At 39.2% G+C, this 20,292-nt stretch overlaps 2 protein-coding genes across 2 annotated transcripts; both read right to left on the reverse strand.

Moving 5' to 3' along the window:
- LOC109819723 (metal tolerance protein 8) lies at positions 10,100 to 14,316 on the reverse strand. Its single transcript, XM_020385567.1, is given in 3 exon segments — positions 10,100 to 10,388; positions 12,100 to 13,690; positions 13,692 to 14,316. Coding segments are annotated over 2 exon segments (1,824 nt in total). The 5' UTR covers positions 14,265 to 14,316; the 3' UTR covers positions 10,100 to 10,388; positions 12,100 to 12,439.
- Positions 16,535 to 18,512, reverse strand: LOC109821188 (serine/threonine-protein phosphatase 7 long form homolog). The gene is made up of 5 exons (XM_020387377.1): positions 18,398 to 18,512; positions 17,582 to 18,309; positions 17,420 to 17,507; positions 16,897 to 17,343; positions 16,535 to 16,828 (listed from the first exon to the last, which is right to left on the reverse strand). The coding sequence occupies exons 1-5, from the start codon at positions 18,473 to 18,475 to the stop codon at positions 16,535 to 16,537; spliced, it is 1,635 nt and encodes a 544-aa protein (XP_020242966.1). The 5' UTR covers positions 18,476 to 18,512.

Genomic DNA, 20,292 nt, shown 5'->3' on the forward strand with positions numbered 1-20,292 from the left:
ATTTTTTTTGTATTTAATTCTTGTAATTTATTTTGTAATTTAAATTTTATAATTTATTTTGTAGTTAGATTTTAATTTCTTACACTATTCACCTTGAGGCTAGAACCCTCTTAGGTTTAGTTTTTATTTATTTATTTTTATTTTCTTTGATTCGCCTTTAGGCTAGAACTCTCTAGGGAATTACCCTTTTCTAAGAAGTGGGTTCAATTTTAGATTACCCATATCTTTAATTGAATCCATCATCTTTACTTTCTTGAATTTTATTTTCATTCTTGATTTTCCTTTTTGATTCTTGATTTTATTCATCTCTCCTTGTGAAAACTATTCATTCATTGTCACATCAACTCTCACTTACATTTGGTGCCTATTTACACATTATCACATTCATTATCTCTCCACAATCGCATTCACTCATCATTCCTTTTTGTCACGCACACAACATAAGAACCAATTTTAATTTTCTCCTACAAAACACCTTCCTCATGGGATCAATAACTTTTTATACTATAACTTGACACAGTTATGCACTTGTAATATTTTTGGTACATGTTTATGCCGCATCAAGTTTTTGGCGCCGTTGCCGGAGGGGGGGGGTGCTTAAGTAGGATTTTATTTAATTTGGTTCTTTAACTTGTGTGTTTCTTGTGAAGGAACCGCTTGGAACTTGAAGATTACGGATTGAAGATCAATGATTTGAAGATTCGCTTAAGGTCTAATTCACATTTTGGATTTGCTTAAGGTAATTCTTCTTTCTAGCATTTTCAATTCTACCCTTTAGTTAGTTTTGCATAATTAGAGACAATTAGGATCTAAAAAATAAAAAGAAAAAGAAATTATTTTTGTTGACCATAATAAAATCTACCCTCCACTTTGACATTTACTAACAAGATAATAAATTCAAACAATTTTCCTCTTCTCATTTGTTTGATTGTTAACCCTAATTAATTAAAAAAAAAGATTTTTCTTTTTACCATATCCTTTTTAGTTGCTTTTATTTCATAGGGTTGCATTTCATATATTAGTAGGAATTCACTTAGTGATTTGAGCATCTTGATTTGACACACACTTCAAAACATTTTAAAGGGTAAAACCCCATAATCAAGATAAGGTGAGGGTTTTCATTACCCTTTCATTAGCAAAAAAATCACTAATTTCTCACTACACCATCCAAACCTAATAAAACTCATTAGACGTTGGCCCTAAGGAATCGAGCTCAATAAGGAACAAAGAATCCTTAAGTGAACCGGTTTAAGTTTTTTTGGATTAGTTGGTGTCTAAGGCAAGGTTAAGGGGTTGCGTAAAGCGTTCGTAATGAACGAGGTACTTAATTGATCTCTGATCACCCTCTAGTACTATCCTTACCTGGCTAACTACCCGTGTAAAACTTTAATTTTTTACTTTAGGAGTTTTTGGTTAGGAGCTAGTCTAGTTGAGTTAGGCTAAACCCTAGAGTTAGAGTGATTAAAAAGTGATTGCTTTTGATTTGTTTTAGTTAGGATTTTTCCTTTTTCTTCTCATAAAAAAACTATTTTTAAAAAAAAAATCTATAAAAAGAAGTTGTTTTGGGTGTATGCAAACGTGGATTAGGGATAATACACATCGATTAATTCGTTTTGAACAAATTCCAGAAATGGCATATCCTAATTCACCCGTTCTTCAAGATATGTGTTATCCCACTAGGAATGCAATCCCCCCTTACATTAGGCTCCCCGAGGCAAATGGAACTACCTTTGAGCTTCGACCGTAATATATCAACATGCTTCCAAAATTTCTAGGGAATGAAACTGAAGATGCATACCGTAATATATCAACATGCTTCCAAAATTTCTAGGGAATGAAACTGAAGATGCATATATTTTTATCTCAAAATTTGAAGAAGTATGTATGATGATTAAAATTAGAGAATTAACTGAAGATGCAATCAAACTCAGATATATTCCTTTTGCCCTCAAAGACAAAGCAAAAAATGGCTATACAGCTTACCCATAAATTCCATCACAACTTGGGAGGAATTTATCACCATTTTTCTTAAGAAATTTTTTCTGATCCATAAAACGGTAAAGCTAAGAAATAGCATCATGATTTTTAAAATTCTCCCGGGAGAACCTTTTTGGAAGTATTTTGACCGATTTAAAGATCTTCTCATCCAATATCCTCATCACGGTTTAGAAAAATAGCGATTGTGCCAAATAATTTATAAGGGATTAGATTATTCTTCAAAAACTTTCTTAGAGTCAATGTGCCACGGGGATTTCATGAGGAAAAATGCTGATGAAGCTTGGGAGTTTTAAGAGAGTCTTTCTAAAAAAACCATGCAATGGGAAAACTGTGATGACCGAGTGTCATCAGTTCCCCAAACCAAATCCAGTGGTATATTCTTAGAGTCGAACATTGCATCTGAAGCTAAGATGGCCACAATCATGCGTAGGTTAGAAGGCTTAGAAATCAAGGAAAGAGCCCCGGCTCAAATCAATCAAGTTTCAGCCTCAGGATGTCACAACTGTCTGTCACCATCTCATATTTTAGAAGAATGTCCTCTTTTAGGAAATAATCAGCCATTAGGACAGGTCAACGCTACATTCCAGTGTTACGCAAATGATCAATTCTCTCCAACCTACAACCCAAGTTGGAGAAATCACCCAAACTTTGCATGTAATCAGGTCTCTCCAACCTACAACCCAAGTTGGAGAAATCACCCAAACTTTGCATGTAATCAGGGAACTCACTCCGAAACTCAAAACTTCACTCTCTCGTAATCAGGGAACTCACTCCGAAACTCAAAACTTCACTCTCTCTTCAAACCAACAATTTCCTAGGGGAAGCACAGTTTACTTCAACTCTCATCCATAATTTTAACAACCCAATCTGCCCTATCAAAATCAGTCTCCTCTTCATCAAGCTGTAATTCAGACTCCTCACAATCCAGATCAGGCTAAACGTCTCAATGTCTTGGAAAGGGGTTTGGAAACCATAATTAAGGCATCCACTCAAACCATGAATATGTTGACTCAAACGTCCATCACTTTGAATTCCTTTATGCAATCAACCGAACAAATGCTCAACTCCAACACTCAAGCTATAGCTAGATTAGAATCCCAACTTGGTCAACTAGCTAGTGCCGTGAGTGCAAGAGAGAAAGGAAAATTTCCGAGTCAACCCGTGGTCAACCCTAAGGACACATGATGCAGTTCATCTTATGAAGCTCAAGTGAATGCAATCCATTCACTTCGGTCAGGTAGACAGGTCGATAATCAACTAAGAACTCCTCCAAGTCAAACTCTTGATCCAGTACAAATTCCTTCTCCTTCTCCTTTTTATGAATCTATTCAACAATCACCCCCCTCAGATGACCAAGAACCTGAACTCGAACCCGAGCCTGCTTTTGATAGGTTTAGACCAGTTGCTCCTTTTCCAGATAGACTCAGGCCTAGGAAACACTCCCTCATGAAGAGAAGATCCTAGAAAAATTCAAGCAGGTTAAAGTCAATATTCCTCTCTTTGATGTAATTGAACAAATTCCATCTTATGCCAAATTTTTGAAAGAATTATGCACTAAGAAGAGGAGAATAAATGTTCTAAAGAAAGTCTTTTTAGCCATCAATATCAGTGATATGCTCTCAAATCCCATACCTTTGAAACGTAAGGATCCAGGTTCTCCTATCATTTCATGTGTCATTGGTAATACTCACATTGATAAAGCGTTTTTAGACTTAGGGGCAAGTGTTAATTTGCTTCCATATTCAGTCTACCAGCAATTGGGTCTAGGTGGACTGAACCCAACCCGCTGCACTTTGCAGTTGGCTGATAGATCTGTCAAGATCCCTATGGGTGAGTTAGAGGATGTTCTGATTAAGGTTGGAGATTGATAGATCTGTCAAGATCCCTATGGGTGAGTTAGAGGATGTTCTGATTAAGGTTGGAGATTTTATTTTTTTAGTAGATTTTGTAGTGAGTTAGAGGATGTTCTGATTAAGGTTGGAGATTTTATTTTTTTAGTAGATTTTGTAGTCTTGGAAACATAGCACGTTTCCAATCCCAAAGGACAAACACCTGTCATCTTAGGACGACCATTCTTAGCCACTTCTAATACTCTTATCAACTGTAGAACTGGTCAAATAAAATTGTTCTTTGGAAATTTGACTGCTGATCTTAATATTTTTAATCTAGAGGACCAACCAAATAATCAGCCTCTAGAAATAAATTACATTAAGGAAAGATCAAAAGAAGAAGAAGAAGAAGAGTCTGATTTGAGTTTTGAGAAAAATTTTGATGAAGAGTTGAAGTTTTTAGAAGAAGCATGTCAGGTCATTGAGAATGATAAAACTGTGTTAAATATTTGTTGCCTTGAATTAAATTTTAAAGAACTCTTTCTTGATGAACTTAGATTCTTGGAGAATAATCAACAACCAAATTTTCAGAACTCAACCATGAATCTTGGGGTTGAGAAAAATACCACAGAAGAATTGGTTGTTAGAAAACAAAAATTCACAGTACAAGAGTCTAAGTTTATTAAGAAATGCAAAATGCATGACACCAATAATACATACCTTACTTTGTTGTAAGAATTATTGAACACCCCAAAATGTTTGGAATTTTACATTATTGATTATATCATTCTGAATTTGTTTAAAATCCGGGGAAATTTTTTTAACAATAATGTAGGATTCAATGTAGAATACGAGCTCTTCATGCTGAACACTTCATTCTACATTGTTTGTTTTGTTTATTTTAGAATAATAAAAAGAATTTATTCTTCTCTTGTTTGAGAGTTTCTTGTTCAGTTGTAAAAAAAAGAAAAAAAAGAGAAAAGAAAAAAAATTTCAAAAAAAAAAGAATAAACTTTTGATTTCATCCTCCACAAGACCAAAGGTAATTGCAGATTTCCATCAGTCGACCAATTGTCAGTACTCCACTTCTTATCTGCTTTACTTTGTGCATCATAGAGTTTACATTGAGAATAATGCAAAATTTAGGTGTGGGGGTGGGAATTAGTTATTTTTTCCTCTTTATTTTACCTTTTTAGTTGCATTTTTGATTTCTTTTTCTTTCTTAAAAAAAATTATAAAAATATTGTCACTTGCCAAATTGATAGAGTTAAGTAATAATTGATTTATTTGATAAATTTGAAATTTTCTAATCCCTAGTTGGTTTTTTACTTAAGTTCACCTTTTTTTATGATAACTCTAAATAAATTTCTTAAGAAATAATTTTCAAAGTAGTATACTTTACTGAAAGCCTTAACTTGGACTTTTATTTAAAATAATGAAATTTTTGCATGCTTAGCTTAGAGTTAAAAATAATTTTTCAAAGTGTCTTGATTTACATATTTTTTAGAATATATATACATATATAATAATAATAATAAATAGAATTGCAAAAGAAGAGTGCGAAAAATGGGTACAAAAAAAACTCTTGAATTCAAGGTGATTCTATCTTATAAAACCTAAGCTGACCGAGTAATTAAGCCTAATGAGTATTTTCATACTTAATGACCTAAGCCCAATTGGGTTGGGATCCATTGGCCCAAAACTCGTTAAATGGTCACTTAGAAAGCCCGTAAAATAGAAAAAAATCACAAAGGAAAAAAAAGTTAAGAAAAAAGAAAGTAAAAAAAAATAATACTATATATATATAGTTATATTTGTATATATGGTCTTGGAAAATATTTTAGATCAAGTAACTTGAAAACTATTTAAAACAATGAGTTAGCATGTTCTTGTCAAAACTTTTAAATTAAATTTCTAAGTTTGGCTTGATTTTGTATTGCTATAATGAGAAGATTTTCTAGAAAATTTACCTTAGAGTTATATATAAAAATGTTTTCGTGAGTAATAACTAGCTTCAATTATCAAGTAAATTTAGTTTTTTACTAACTTCTTTAATTTGGTAAGATGACCGAATTTTGTGGGTATATTCACTGCAAACCCTCACAAGACTACAACTCGTCTACTAGGATAACTTAGGGGTTTAAATGCTTGTTGTATGTGCTAAATACAACCGCGATTCCTGCGAAAGTGAGTTAGGTTTTCTTTTTCTTTCTTTGATAGAGGACTAGCAAAAGTTTAGGTGTGGGGGTATTTGATAATAATATTTTATTATAATTTTATACCCCATTATCTAGTTTATATGAATAAATTTATCACTAATAATTGTTTTTATCTTTAATTACAGGTTAATGAAGTAATAATTGTTTTTATCTTTAATTACAGGTTAATGAAGAATAAAGCCCAAAAATCCCATCTCTCAATAAAAGCTCATGAATTAAATGAAGAACACAAGCAAGAGCCAAAAATCCCAAGCCCAGAATCAAGCCGTGTAGCTTGTAGAAGCCGGAGAAAATAAAAAATCAAATATGAAAACAAAATATATTCAAGATGGTTTGCAGCAAAGAAACGACGATATCTCTCAATCCGGAAAGCGGAATTTAATATATAATATATGAAAATCGCCTATCTCGACAAGACGAAGCCATTTGTGGAGATAGGTTTTTGATTGGACATCGATACCAGCATCGATGCTGGGATCGATACCGGCATCGATACTTCGATGCCAGCATCGATGCTGGCATCGATACTAACAATTCTGTTACGAATTAAGGGCTGATTTTTTATGGTTTTGGATAAGATTTCAATCCAATGGCTCACATTCACTGATGTTTACTATAAATAGGGGTAGAGTGTGAGGGGTTAGGGGTGTGAAAATTTTTGTAACTCCATTTGGAGAGGATGACCACTCTTAATTACGAAGGCCTTCTAAATTTGTAACTTTTGTTACAATTAATAAAATAATTTTTTTACCACTTTAAATATTTCTTCTCTTTGTTGGATGATGGAGATGGAGATGAAAAATTATTTGAAGTTTTGCATTTCTTTTATTTTCCTCTTTTATTTCTATGATTGTAGTTAGATTTTATTTTCTTGTTAAATAGTCAAGAGGCTAGAACCCTCTTGCCTTAGATTTATTTCATGCTTATAGATTAGATTAATTTTTTTGTATTTAATTCTTACAATTTGTTTTGTAGTTTAGATTTTGTAATTTATTTTGTAGTTAGATTTTAATTTCTTGTACTATTCACCTTGAGGCTAGAACCCTCTTGGGTTTAGTTTTTCTTTTATTTTTATTTTTATTTTTTTTGATTCGCCTTTAGGCTAGAACCCTCTAGGAAATCACCATTTTCTAATAAGTGGGTTCAATTTTAGATTACCCATATTTTTAATTGAATCCATCATCTTTACTTTCTTGAATTTTAATTTCATTCTTGATTTTCCTTTTTGATTCTTAATTTTATTCATCTCTCCTTGTGAAAATCATTCATTCATTGTCACATCCACTCTCACTTGCATTTTGTACCTATTTACACACTATCACCTTCATTATCTCTCCACAATCACATTCACTCATCACTCCTTTTTGTCACGCACACAACATAAGAACCAATTTTAATTTTCTCCTACAAAACACCTTCCTCATGGGCCCGATAACTTTTTATACTATAATTTGATACGGTTGTGCACTTGCAACATTTTTGATACATGTTTATGCCGCATCATTGGCTCTTTACATCTTCTTGATCTTAGCTTTCTGAGATCTTGAATTTTCTTGGCATTTGGTCTTTGGGAAGATAAAATAACCGAATCTTGCCTATTTTGAGCATTCGGTCTTGATTTCAAGCTCGTGTGATCGAACTATTCAACTCAAGTTTCTACCACGCTCTAAAACTTGCCCGCAAACTCATTCAAATTGTCCAAGGGAAGCAAACTCGACACGCACATCGAGGGAGACATCCTATCGCTACCAAAGAACCCACGTTGAACAAGGAGAGATCGAATCAATTCTCTTCGCTTTTGTGTAAAAGTGATTTTTGATTTATAATCCAATTTCAATTAATACAAATCTTTGAGATCAATTTTACGACCTACACTTCCTAATCGACACAGACTTCTAAAACATTACCAAAAATAGTAAAAAACTAACAAAAATGCTGATATCTCTCAATCCGGAGGGAATTTGGCGAAACGGACGGTGGCAAACCAAACATTTGTCGGTTTGGTCGGCCCAGTCTCGAAAAAACATGCGATTATATAATTCATCCAATCCGGACTTACGGTTTGAAAAAAGATACAACCCGTTCTTCGTGATAAGTTATTTTCCTTGACCGGGTTCATGTTTGGGCTTTTGACTGTCCCGTTTATCCATAAACATGTCCAACATGTGTTCTACATCATCATGACGTACCAATTAAGCAAGCAGCCTTAAATAGGTAAGCATACAGCATGTCACTTAAACTAGGAAATCACCGTATTGATCTAATCATACATCGGACCACGTAATTAAATAGTTTCCTACTCCAGAATCTAGAGTGCACAAAATTAAGCCTTCTACACCGAGGGAGAAGCAACCAACGTTGCCAAAATCATATTCACCAACCACTTCCGCGATCACTAAGTAGCGATTGCCTTGAATCTCGATGGCTCTTCAAGCGTCGGCTCCCTCCGTTGTACCATCCTGTCCATAGAGCGACTACCAAATCTTTATTATTACATGTTCTGTTTTCTTCGCATTTGGATCCATTTACAGCGTAATCAAGCTCTGTCCATTCACATCCAAGCCACCCGTGATGAGGCAGAATGCCCGTCTTGATGTTCTTCCTTAATCTGGAAAAAATGGTGATGGGTCTGAATTTGTCCGTGACTGCCGGTGCCCTTTTTCTATCCACGTACGTCCTCCTGAATGCTCTTCTTAGCCTCAGAACATGTGACGATCGAGGCTGAACCTGTTCACGATCGACGGCGTCCTTTCTCTAAGCAAGCGGTCAGAGTAGCTCTTGCTGCTGGGTTTGCGGGCTTTGAGCATCATGCGGGTACTAATTTGATGGTAGCCGGAGATGGGAGACGTAACCATCTTGGCTGATAAGCTTACTTCAATTGTATTGAGTTATAATGTGAGTTTTGATTGAGATGAGATTTACTAAGGCACTTGTAGCCATCGAACGCGCAACTGTCGAACTCAATTGAATTAATTTCCAAGCACAAGCTAGCTAGTCCGACAGCGTACGGCTTTTTGTGAAATTGTCTATTACTTTTGAGGTCCTATTTATTCTTCCCCCACTCTTATTAATGTTTGGATCATGAAGTATATGCCTTAATGTTATTTTCTCTAAGTTCGTAATGTTAGTATATGTTCTCTAGCTCATCAGGCGTTCTTCTGCTAAGGGTATTTCAATTTTGAATAGATAACAAATAATCAATATTGTGGAAAACAGAAAGCATAGTGATGCGGAGAGGTAAAGTCAAAAAATAGTCCAATTTAAATATGCATGAATATTCAAAAAATAAGAAAAGCTCAGGAGAAATACAGAAATTCTATGAATGCGTAGTTGATCATCTATAGAAATCCTATGCACAAAATAACTCACAACTATCAGACAATATGAACAAAAGTACTATACAAAATGAGATAGAGGAGTTTCGAGGAGATGGTGCTGCTTCGTAGAGTGGAGATGGAGGCAGAGTTGGAGAAGACATTGGAGCTTCACGAGGAACAGAGAGGAGGGCTGAAAAGCTTCAATGAAGAACAGAGAGGAGGTGCAACTTCGACGATGAGAGGATGATGGGAGGTGGTGGAGCACTGACAACAAGAAGCGGTAAATGAGTTTTCTCCCTAGCTTTCTTCCCCACGATGATTAACCTGCAGGCCCTTTTTTTTTTCTTTCACTTCTATTCGTCCCTTTCTTATAAAGATTCCCCTAAATTACCCAGAAGGCTCTGGATCGATACTGTGAAAGCGAGAAACCAAAAGGAACAATTTTTGGTCTGAGGATCGGAGAGTTTCAACTACTTAAAACCATAAAACTGGCTTCCAAGATGTTTGAATACTTGCTGAAGTATTAGTATATATGGTGTGTAGAGAACAATGCTTTTCTCGAGTTACCCACACTTCATTTATTCATTGTTCCACCATCATCGTCTCCTCCGTCTAATAGTACCAAAATACCAACTGATTTTGTTTTGCTGTGTCAAGAAAACATAGATTGAACACAGGAAATTGACAGGCTAAACATAAATTCAGTACTATCTTCAAAACCTAGGATATAGGCATATCATGGCTATAGCAACTGTGTATATAAATGCTCGCATGTAAATTGAATTGTAACACGACAAGGTATATTACGAAGGTATCACAGTTCAAAACAAATCATACAATCCATTCCGAAAGCATACAGGCCATGATAACATCCAAGGGAAATGTGACCTTACAGCTGCTCTGGTTCTAGTGTGCTCTTAATATTGTATATTGAAGTGTTCATCTTTCCATAGCCAAGCGTGATGTAGATGAACGCAAAACCATTTTGGCACCACGACTACGGATGTAAGATGATATTGAACACCCTGAGATTTGGTAAAGATTTAGTGAGAAATGGTAACTTTCACAGAAAACATAGGAAATGATAATGAATACAAAACCATTAACAGTATGCAACGGGTTAAATATTTGTACCGCAATAATAGTTCAGCAAATAAAATCGCATGATATTCATGGAAACTGAAACAATTCTACATTACAATTTGGTAAGTCATTTCATAAGTAACAAAAGCAAGGGTGGTGGAGGTATATCAAGTCTGCAAAAGCAACGAAAAAGATAAACAAGAAAAAAGCCGTAGGTACTTGACTTGCTGATTAACATCCCAATATTTTCGACACAGAAAATCCTGAAAGATGTACGAACCCGATATGTGCTAACCAAACGCAGGATAATCTAGAAAAGGTAACAGAATAATATGCTGATTCTTTTCCTCTATTTCAAAATTTCAGCATAAGAACCCTACTGACCATGTTTCCCATCTATATGCGTGATATAGTTAATATGTACCTGAGATGAACCAATCATGCTTCCAAAAGTACACACTAACTCTCCAATTATTATGTTATCGACATTTAAAAAAGATGTAATGTTCTGTTGTGGACGACATAAAGGAACAAGATTTTATATGTTGGTTCTCAGCTCAATTAACAAATGAACAAAGAAAGACAAAGTTCTGGAATATAATAACATATGTATAATCAAGCATAATCAAGTTCTGGAACAAAGAACGACAATAACCAAAACCTTCAACCAAATGCAATCCGTAGCCTTAAAGTTTCAGTTTTCTTCCTTGTTTTCACCCTGCTCCCTCTATGATCTCAAATCTTTAATAGATATTGTATTACTTTTGATAGATATTGTATTACTTGTTGTAAGCAAGCAATATAGAAGTTATCACTCAACGTTGTAGTGAAATATGACTCGTAGATAATAGCAATGAAGGTTATGTACCTGAGCAGAGATGCTTAACATGTCAAGGAGTGCATGTCAAGGTAGCTCGCAAGATGGTTGCGAGATATCTCACCTCAGAACCTTCCTTAGTATTCAATACTGGCAGGATATCATATGATGACTTTTACATAAAATATAGGAAATGATGATGACTACAAAACCGTTAAAACACTTGAAAGGTTATAATATTTCACCAAATAATATCACACGATATTCATGGAAACAGGGACAATTTTACAATCAGGTCAATCAATTCATGAGTAACAAAAGCAAAGGTGAAAAAATAAAGAGAGAGAAATCACATCTGCATCAGCAACCAAAAAGATAAAAGACAAAAAGCTTGAGGACTTGTCTTGTTGTTTCACATCCCAATATTTTGACATTGAAAATCCTAAGAAAATGTATGAACCACATATATGCTAACTAAATGCAGGATAAGCAAGAAAAGATAACAGAAGAATTTGTTGATTCTTTTCCTATAATTTCAAGACCTTAAAGCACAAGGACTTATTGTAAATGCTTCCATCTATAGACATAATTGAGTATGACAAACCTGAGATGAGCCAAATCATGCATCCACAAGTATGCATCAACTCTCCAATTATTATGCTAGAAATATTTAGAAAATGTACTGTTCTCTTGTGGATGACAACAAGGGAAAAAAATTTACATGTTACTTCTCAACTCAAAGAACAAATGAACAAAGAAAGACAAAATTCTGGAATATAATAACATCTATACAATCCAGTAAATGACGATAACCAAAACCTCCAGGCAAAGGCAACCTTTAGGCTTAAAAGTTTCAGTTTTCTTCTTTGCTTTCACCCTCCTCCTTTTATGGTTTCAAATAGATATTGTTATACTTGCTGTAAGTAAGCAGTATAGAAGTTACTGTCAATGTTATAGCAAGGTATGACTCTATAAAGTAGCAACGTAGTGTATGTACCTGAGTAGAGATGCGTAGTGCATTTCAAAATTAGCCAGTAAGATGGTTTGACAGTTATCTTCCCTCAGAACCATTTCCTTTAGTAGGCTGTTTAATACTGGTAAGATATCACATGAATAAACTTTCAACAGCCACCTTTGGGGTTCGATTGAATTCGATTTAAAACTTTACTCTTCTTGTTATCCCTTTAGACATTCAACCTGTATGGTTATATCCTTGATCCCAGCTTCATGCAGTAAGTCTAAAGCTCTATTTTTAACAGAAGCTTTATCAGTTTCTTGAGACACATAAAGGTGAAGGGTTCCAACTATGTCTGTATTTGTGAAATTCCACACATGCAACTTCTGGACACTGCAAACACCCTTAATCCTTGTAAGTTCACTGACAGCTACATTCACATCCTGTTCATGAGTTCTGGGGATTCTTTGTAACAAAATTTCAGCAGAATTTCTTAACAGTGGAATCACAGAAGCTACAATCATCACTGAAATAAATATAGAGCATGCTGGGTCAGCAACAAGCCATCCCTTGTATTTTATGAGAAGTGTCGAGATCACCACTCCAACGCTCCCCATTGTGTCAGCTAAAACGTGCAAGAAAATCCCTTCCATGTTATGGTCAATGTGATGGTGCTTCTGTGAATCCTTGTGTGTGGATGGCTTTATTGAATGAGAAGAGTGAAGATGAGAATGATCTTCTTTCATATCATTTGGATTCTCAGTTTCTTTATGGCTACAGTTTCCTTCATCACCATGGCACTGACCGTGCCTGTGACCTTCATGACAATGGCCTTGAGAATTTGCTGAAGAGGTATCCAGTCCATGAGGATCATGTTTGCTGCCGATAGAATTCTGGTGGATATGAACTGTGGGTTTGTCCTGATCATGATGGCTGTGTTCCTTCACTTGGCACTGATGCTCATTTTCATGTTCATGACAGTGGCGACTATGGTCATCTTCTTTCCTTTGAGGATTGCAAGTGTTCTTACCCTCATTAGTAGAATCATGATGATGAACAATAGGATTGCCACATGGATGGTGGTAATCATCATGATCAGCATTGCTATGAGAATGACTATTCGAGGATTCAGGAGACACTCCAACACACTTGTGATGCTCGACATCTAGTCCATGATCATTGTTGATACTATCATTTCCATGGTGGTGATGGCGATCAGAGTGGGAGTGCGAGTGGGAATGTGAATGTGAGTGAGAACACGTACCTCCACCATGGGCATGATGATGCTCCTCATGGAAGAAAATCAAGCCCACCACATTCACCAAAAGCCCTCCAACTGAAACAATCAACAAACTGCTAGTCGATATCTCCTGAGGGTCAAGGATCCTCTCAATTGACTCAAGCACGATGAGTGTCCCGACAAGAACCAAGAACACAGCATTAACATACCCTGACAGTACCTCAGTCCTACCCCATGCCATAATTATACCGATGATCGGCAGGCAGGTGCGAAATATATGAAGCATACAACCCAATGGCCAAAGCCGCGCAATCAAACAACATATGACAGGCATCCGATATCAATCCCAAACTATTACTCATGAACCCAGCCACAAATTCCACCACCATATACCCAGTATTAATCAGAAGAAACATCGCAATTTTCCTCGATTTCCTCTCACTCAAAACGTGCCTAACCGGGTACATCACCCTAGCGTACAGCGACTCTGAGGCATGAGAACTGCCAATCTCGACATAATCCGAAGTCGAAGAACCCAACTCCCTAACCGACACCCACATCAACGCTCCACAAAGCAACAATCCGGGAAGCGAGAGCTTCGGAAAGTAGAGCATCTCCAAAACCAACGTACAGAAGAACGTAACCAGAAACTCCCTCTCGAAGTCCTTCACGCTAGAAGCCACCTTCTCATCACCGAAGTTCTCGTTCAGCAGAACCCCAAATATGACGGTATTAATCAAAGGCCACCCAGCACTCCAGAGCGAAACAGAAGCAAAACCCCCACCGTCGCCTCCACCATCGCCCATCGTTACGCTGATCAAAGCGGGGAAAAGAAGCAATCACGCGGGTGGAGAGGCCCCAGGGACGAGAGCACCTGAACCCGCGCGCGCCGAGCTGGCGGAGGGAGCCCCAGGAGAGGAGGGCCCTCGTAGTACCGAGGACAGCCGGATAGGAAAAGGGAGGACGCACTGGGACGGGCCGCTGCCGCACCCTCCCATGCGCGCCGCCGCCGTGCGCCGAATGGGGTCCCAGCTGCCGGCACGAGCGGCCAGGCACGGAGAGGCGCAGGGTCAGAAAGCCGGTGCCGGCGGGGCCGTGGGGGCCCGACGGCGGGGGAGAGAGGAGGAGGCGAGAGGCGAGCGCGGAGAAGGTCTGCGAGATGTGGCGGCGGTGCCGCAGGACGGCCGGAGGGACGACCCCGGAAGCGGAGGAAGGAGGGGAGAGACGACGGAGGGAAGGCAGGTGATGACGGAGGAGGGCAGGTGGGGCCGGCCAGGGACGGGGGGGGGAGGAGGCGTGGGGGAAAAGGGAGGGAGCGGAGGATGAAGGAGAAGGCAGGGAGACGAGGAAGGAGAAGGGGAAAGAGGGAGAAGCGAGAGGGTGGACGACGCGAGGAAGGGGAGGAGGGAGTACAGGAGATCGGGAGGGAGAAGAGGGAGGAGGAGAGGGGAGCGAGTAAAGATGCAGACGGCGACTTGAAGGAAGGAATGGCGGGGCGGAGCTTGAAGGGGTGGAAAGGGAGGCGAGGAGCGAGGAGGACCAGCGGACGAAGCGGACCAGGGGAGGCGCACCGGCCGCAAGAGGGCGACGCGAGTCTCGCCATGACGCGCGGGGCGGACCGGGAGCCACCCGGCGCGTGGGCCGGGTGGTGACGGTGATCGTGGGAGCTCATGTTATTTCGGAGGGGGGTCTTGATGGGAGAGCGGTCGTAGACGCAGGCGGCCTGGGTAAGGTGGGGGCGGCGGAGGAGGCAGGAGGCGACTCTGATGAGAGTAGAAGCCTACGGGTATTTAAGGAGTTAGTTTTTTTTTTCATTTATATATTTATTTTAAATTAATGCAGGGAGTGTTAGATTGATATTTTGAGGGCAAATTTATTTCCGTGAACTGGGCTAATTGCACTACAGTCATCTTTTAGTTCTCAATTTTTCATCTATAAATGATCTCACTTGTAAAACATTGCGTTGAAATGGCTTTTAGTATTTCCCGTTAGGAAATATTGATGATGTTATATATCAACTCCTCTATTTACAAATGGGAGAACCTAAGATTCATTATTCGTGTTACAATAAATGCTACAGTAGCATCATTGTCGTAGAAAACAGGTAAACGGAAAATGCGGTTTTTAAAAAAATACTGTAGCACACAAGGTTACTATAGCAAAATAGGATGATGTAGCAATTCAAAAATACTGCAGCACTAAACCGGGATTACTGTAGTGAAAAAAAAGGGATGCCGTGTTTTGCGTGGTGTTCACACTAGTTTCTCATAAATACGAAAATACCCCTTCACAATGCTATGAATATATAAATGAGAGGGTTATTGGACAAATTTTCAAAACCAACCCTTTTAGCATTTTATTTGCAAAAAACGACCTATTTTGAAAATAATTACAAAAACCGACCTGTTTTCAGCCCAGCGCTGAAAACAGGTCGGTTTTTGTAAAAAAGTCTCCGAAACATCACGGGAGTTCAACTCCCGTGAAGTTTATCGAGAAATTAAACTTCACGGGAGTTGAACTCCCGTGAAGCTTAATTTGTGCTTAAAACTCCACGGGAGTTGAACTCCCGTGGAGTTACAGTCAAGTTGAACTCCCGTGAAGCTTAATTTTGCTTAAAACTCCACGGGAGTTCAACTCCCGTGGAGTTACAGTCGAAAATTTGCCAGAGATCGAGTCTCTGGAAATTTGGCACTGCAACTTCACGGGATTTCAACTCCCGTGAAGTTGCAGGTCACCCAGCATGCACAGCTTCTGTGCAGGTTTTGTATATTTACCTGTAAATCATATATATGTCAATTTATTTGCAAACAACAATATATACATGATTCCACAATGAATTATAACTCATATATATGCCAATTTATTTGCAAACAACAATATATACATGATTCAACCATGAATTAAACACACACGATTATGTATATGAACAACAATTTATTTTCAAAAGTTCAGTATTTGAAAATTCAGGAAAGTTACAAAATTTATCAAAATAAGTTCATATACAACCCAATATAGCTCCCCTCCTTCCTCTCCCTCTCTTCCCCCTCCCCCTCGCTCTTCCCCGCCCCCTGGGTTCCTACTGATGAGCCTCAACTATCTGAGTATCCGACTGTGTATGAAGCTGCGAAGTGCCGGCTCCATCGGCATGCGAAGTGCCGGCGTCATCATCACGCGGCCGTCGACGTCGAGCGTACGCCCGTCCAAATGAGCGAGACCTGTCCTCACGGCCTGCGAACTCGTCGACGTGAGTCTTATGGAACACCTGCGCTATGCTCTTCTTGATCCTGCTGAGGAGACCTAACGCCACCTGATCCTGAATCTCAGTCACGTGCGCATCAATATCAGCATCAATGCTATCTAAAACACGGACCTGCGTGGTAAACAATTTATTAAGTATCAACTCAATAAAAAATATTATAATTTAGCTTAGAAACTTACGTAATCTCTCTCGTTCATCCCACTAGGGATGTAACTATCTGTCGGTGGGCGTGGCATGTGTCCAGCTAAAGGCTGTGGGTCACGCGTGATCCATCTACGTGTGATACCCCAATACCAACGCATATACGTGGTATAGTCAACAGCTGTGGGCCTCGTATCCTGTATGCAATCCCACCTCTGAACCCACCTGCCTATGTAGTCCGCACGGACTACGGCCCAGTCAGTCCGGTGCGATGTAGGGCGCCGCCGACGATTGATCTGCTCGACAGGATCTGGAATATGCTGAGAGAGTGTAAACTGCCGTAGCACACGGTCCGGTACATGCATCTCTACGATCTCCCAACAGATCAATGGAACTCTGGCTCTCCACAAGTCGGGACTATCTCGGCAGATAGGTGCAAGAGAATGTATATCGAGCTCCGGCGGTGTATAGGGTCTCCACTTGAACTGAAATAAAATAAAACATTTATCAGTATCATACAGAAAAACTATAATATTCATACTTCTTGAGTTTTATATTTACCTGTTCATGCTGGAGGCCATCAAGCTCATTTCGGTAAAACTGACGGTGACGCGTCGCTGATTTGTACTGAGCGTATCGCACGTTATACCTATATGCAGAATAGCGAATATATAAGTACAAATATTCAGGTTACGAATGAAATATGTGTGTGTACAATTATACCTGTATGCCAACGGATACTGCCCCTCTAAGTCACGGTGCATAAGTAAAGTGGGTCGTCCAATATGAATGCGCTCCCATGACCAAATCTGTATCAACGTACAGCATCCCTTGAATTCTTTATTCTGCATCAGAGATACTCTACTCAATTCTCGATACAAATATGCCAACACCGCACTGCCCCACGATAGTGCCCCGCATACACCAAAATCCTCCAGCAGTGGCAGCCATCGTGCATGTACGAGAGTCTTGCTCGCATCAGGAAATAGTACGCACCCTATCATGTGCAATATGTATGCACGAGCATGAAACTGGAGCGTCTCATCAGAGGCATCCTCTGGTATGTCGCCCTGAAATGTCTGACGAAGCCACGATAGCTTCATCGCACCACTCCTCAAGTCGGGAACCTGTCCAAGTAGCCGGGCACATACCTCCGGCCAACTATGATCGTCGGTGCCCGTAACTACCGGTCCATCAATCCGGAGCCCAAGTATGACGGCCACGTCCTGTAAAGTGATCGTGCACTCCCCTATATGCATGTGAAAGGTGTTGGTCTCTGGCCTCCACCTCTCAATCAAAGCAGTGATAAGCGGCCAATCAAGCCTGATATAACGAATCGTCGAACACGGTCGAAAACCGGCCTGAGCGATCAAAGCTAGTACCCTCTCATCCTCTATGACCCATGCCGAATGACTATGGGAATGCTCGATCATCGTGTACTCTGGTACGGGCTGCACATAAAACGAGAATCAGTTTTAAGTATATTCATTAAAAAATTACATTAATCGAAGAAATATATATCTAATTTATTCGTATTACCTCTCCCGAACCAATATGGTCTGAACAATGACTCGCCTGAAGGTACAAAACGTCGGGATTCTCCGGTCCCGGATCCATAATGAATAGACCTGTGATTAAAATATGAGCATATATACAGAGTGCATGGGTGGCGGGAAATGTCGTTGGAGTGCTCTTGGAATTCCTTTCATCCTATCGGATATGAATGTAATATGCCGCGTCCCCACACTAGGGATATGATATCTAATGCATGCAAAAAACCAAGCCCAATTCTCTGTATTTTCAACATCAACCACTGCGAATGCTAAAGGAAACAACCCGCCATCCGCGTCAACTCCGGTTGCAACAAGCAAAACGCCTTTGTATTTACCATATAAGTGAGTTCCATCAATGCTAAGAAGAGGACGGAAAATTTCCAGAGAGTGGATCTTCGGGAATTTTTGACTGCAACTTCACGGGAGTTGAACTCCCGTGAAGTTGCAGTCAAAAAATTCCCGAAGAACCGAGATCGGTTCGCTGGAAATTTTCGACTGTAACTCCACGGGAGTTGAACTCCCGTGGAGTTTTAAGCAAAATTAAGCTTCACGGGAGTTCAACTCCCGTGAAGTTTAATTTCTCGATAAACTTCACGGGAGTTGAACTCCCGTGATGTTTCGGAGACTTTTTTACAAAAACCGACCTGTTTTCAGCGCTGGGCTGAAAACAGGTCGGTTTTTGTAATTATTTTCAAAATAGGTCGTTTTTTGCAAATAAAATGCTAAAAGGGTTGGTTTTGAAAATTTGTCCGAGGGTTATTTGCATTATAGACGATAGTAGAAAAAAACACCCCAATCTCCCACCTCCTCAAAGTTACTATGTCCTAAAGAGCCTTAGCGACTTGAGATCTAAAGCTGGAGAGCACATTGACTCAATTCAAATTGGCAGAGGGGAAATTTGTGCAAGTTGCCTAGAATTTCATCTCTAATTTTCTCAAACTTCTCAAATCCTTCTCTCATCCTCATCACGTCTCCCCTCTCCTCTTATGCTTGGTGCTGGGGTTAAAGATCTTGAGCCTTTCTCCATGTTTCCTTACATTGAATCGAGGACAAACAATGCAAAAAGTTTTAGCTTTAGATTTAATTTGGAGAAGAAGAAGAAGAAATAACGAAAAAAGGATAGTGTTTTCATCGAAAATTGTTTTCTTCATTGTATAACTCATTACAACTTTGATCGTTACAATAAGTTCAAAGAGATCGGTCTTTTTATAAGACATTTACACAATAAAAATAAAAGATACAATTCTCTTGAAAATAAACGCAAGATCCGTTTATCGTCTCCTGCTTGCGTGGGTGTCTTCGCCGGTGCCGGGGTTTATCCGTGGACCAACTTGATCTGGATCCGGTTGATAGAAAATTAGGCAGAGCTTCGTCTTCACCGAGGGAGTGTTTGATTTGAAGCGCTGAGATCGACCAAGCGAAATCAGTAGTTCTTCTCGAGATCAAGACCAAGCCTGATCTCAAGGAAATAGGGGAAACGGGCGTCGGATCTCTCGAACTCTCCTTCTTTATGCCGAAGAACTCGCCAAGATCTGTCAACCCTCGCTGAAATTCGTGCTCCTTTGACTCCTCAATCCGGCAGCACCTCCTCCTCTTGATAATTAATTCCCCTGCTGAAAGGAGGCCCTAGGTTTGTATTTATAGGGCTCCGGATGCGGGTATGTGGATAAGAATGAGTGATTTAGTCTTATCTTCGGTCAATAATGGCCTAACCACGTTTGTGGATGATATCAAGTCAGTTAGAAACCTCTGGAACAGAAAAAACTGATCGAAACAGCCTAAAAACTCGTTTTCGGGTCAAAACAGCGCGACGGACGGATCCGTCCCGCGGGGGCGCGGGGGGGGCGCCGTCCGACCCACGGTTACTGTTGCAACAATCCG

Source organism: Asparagus officinalis, chromosome 8 (assembly GCF_001876935.1).
Source record: "Asparagus officinalis chromosome 8, Aspof.V1, whole genome shotgun sequence".
NCBI classification, from domain to species: domain Eukaryota; kingdom Viridiplantae; phylum Streptophyta; class Magnoliopsida; order Asparagales; family Asparagaceae; genus Asparagus; species Asparagus officinalis.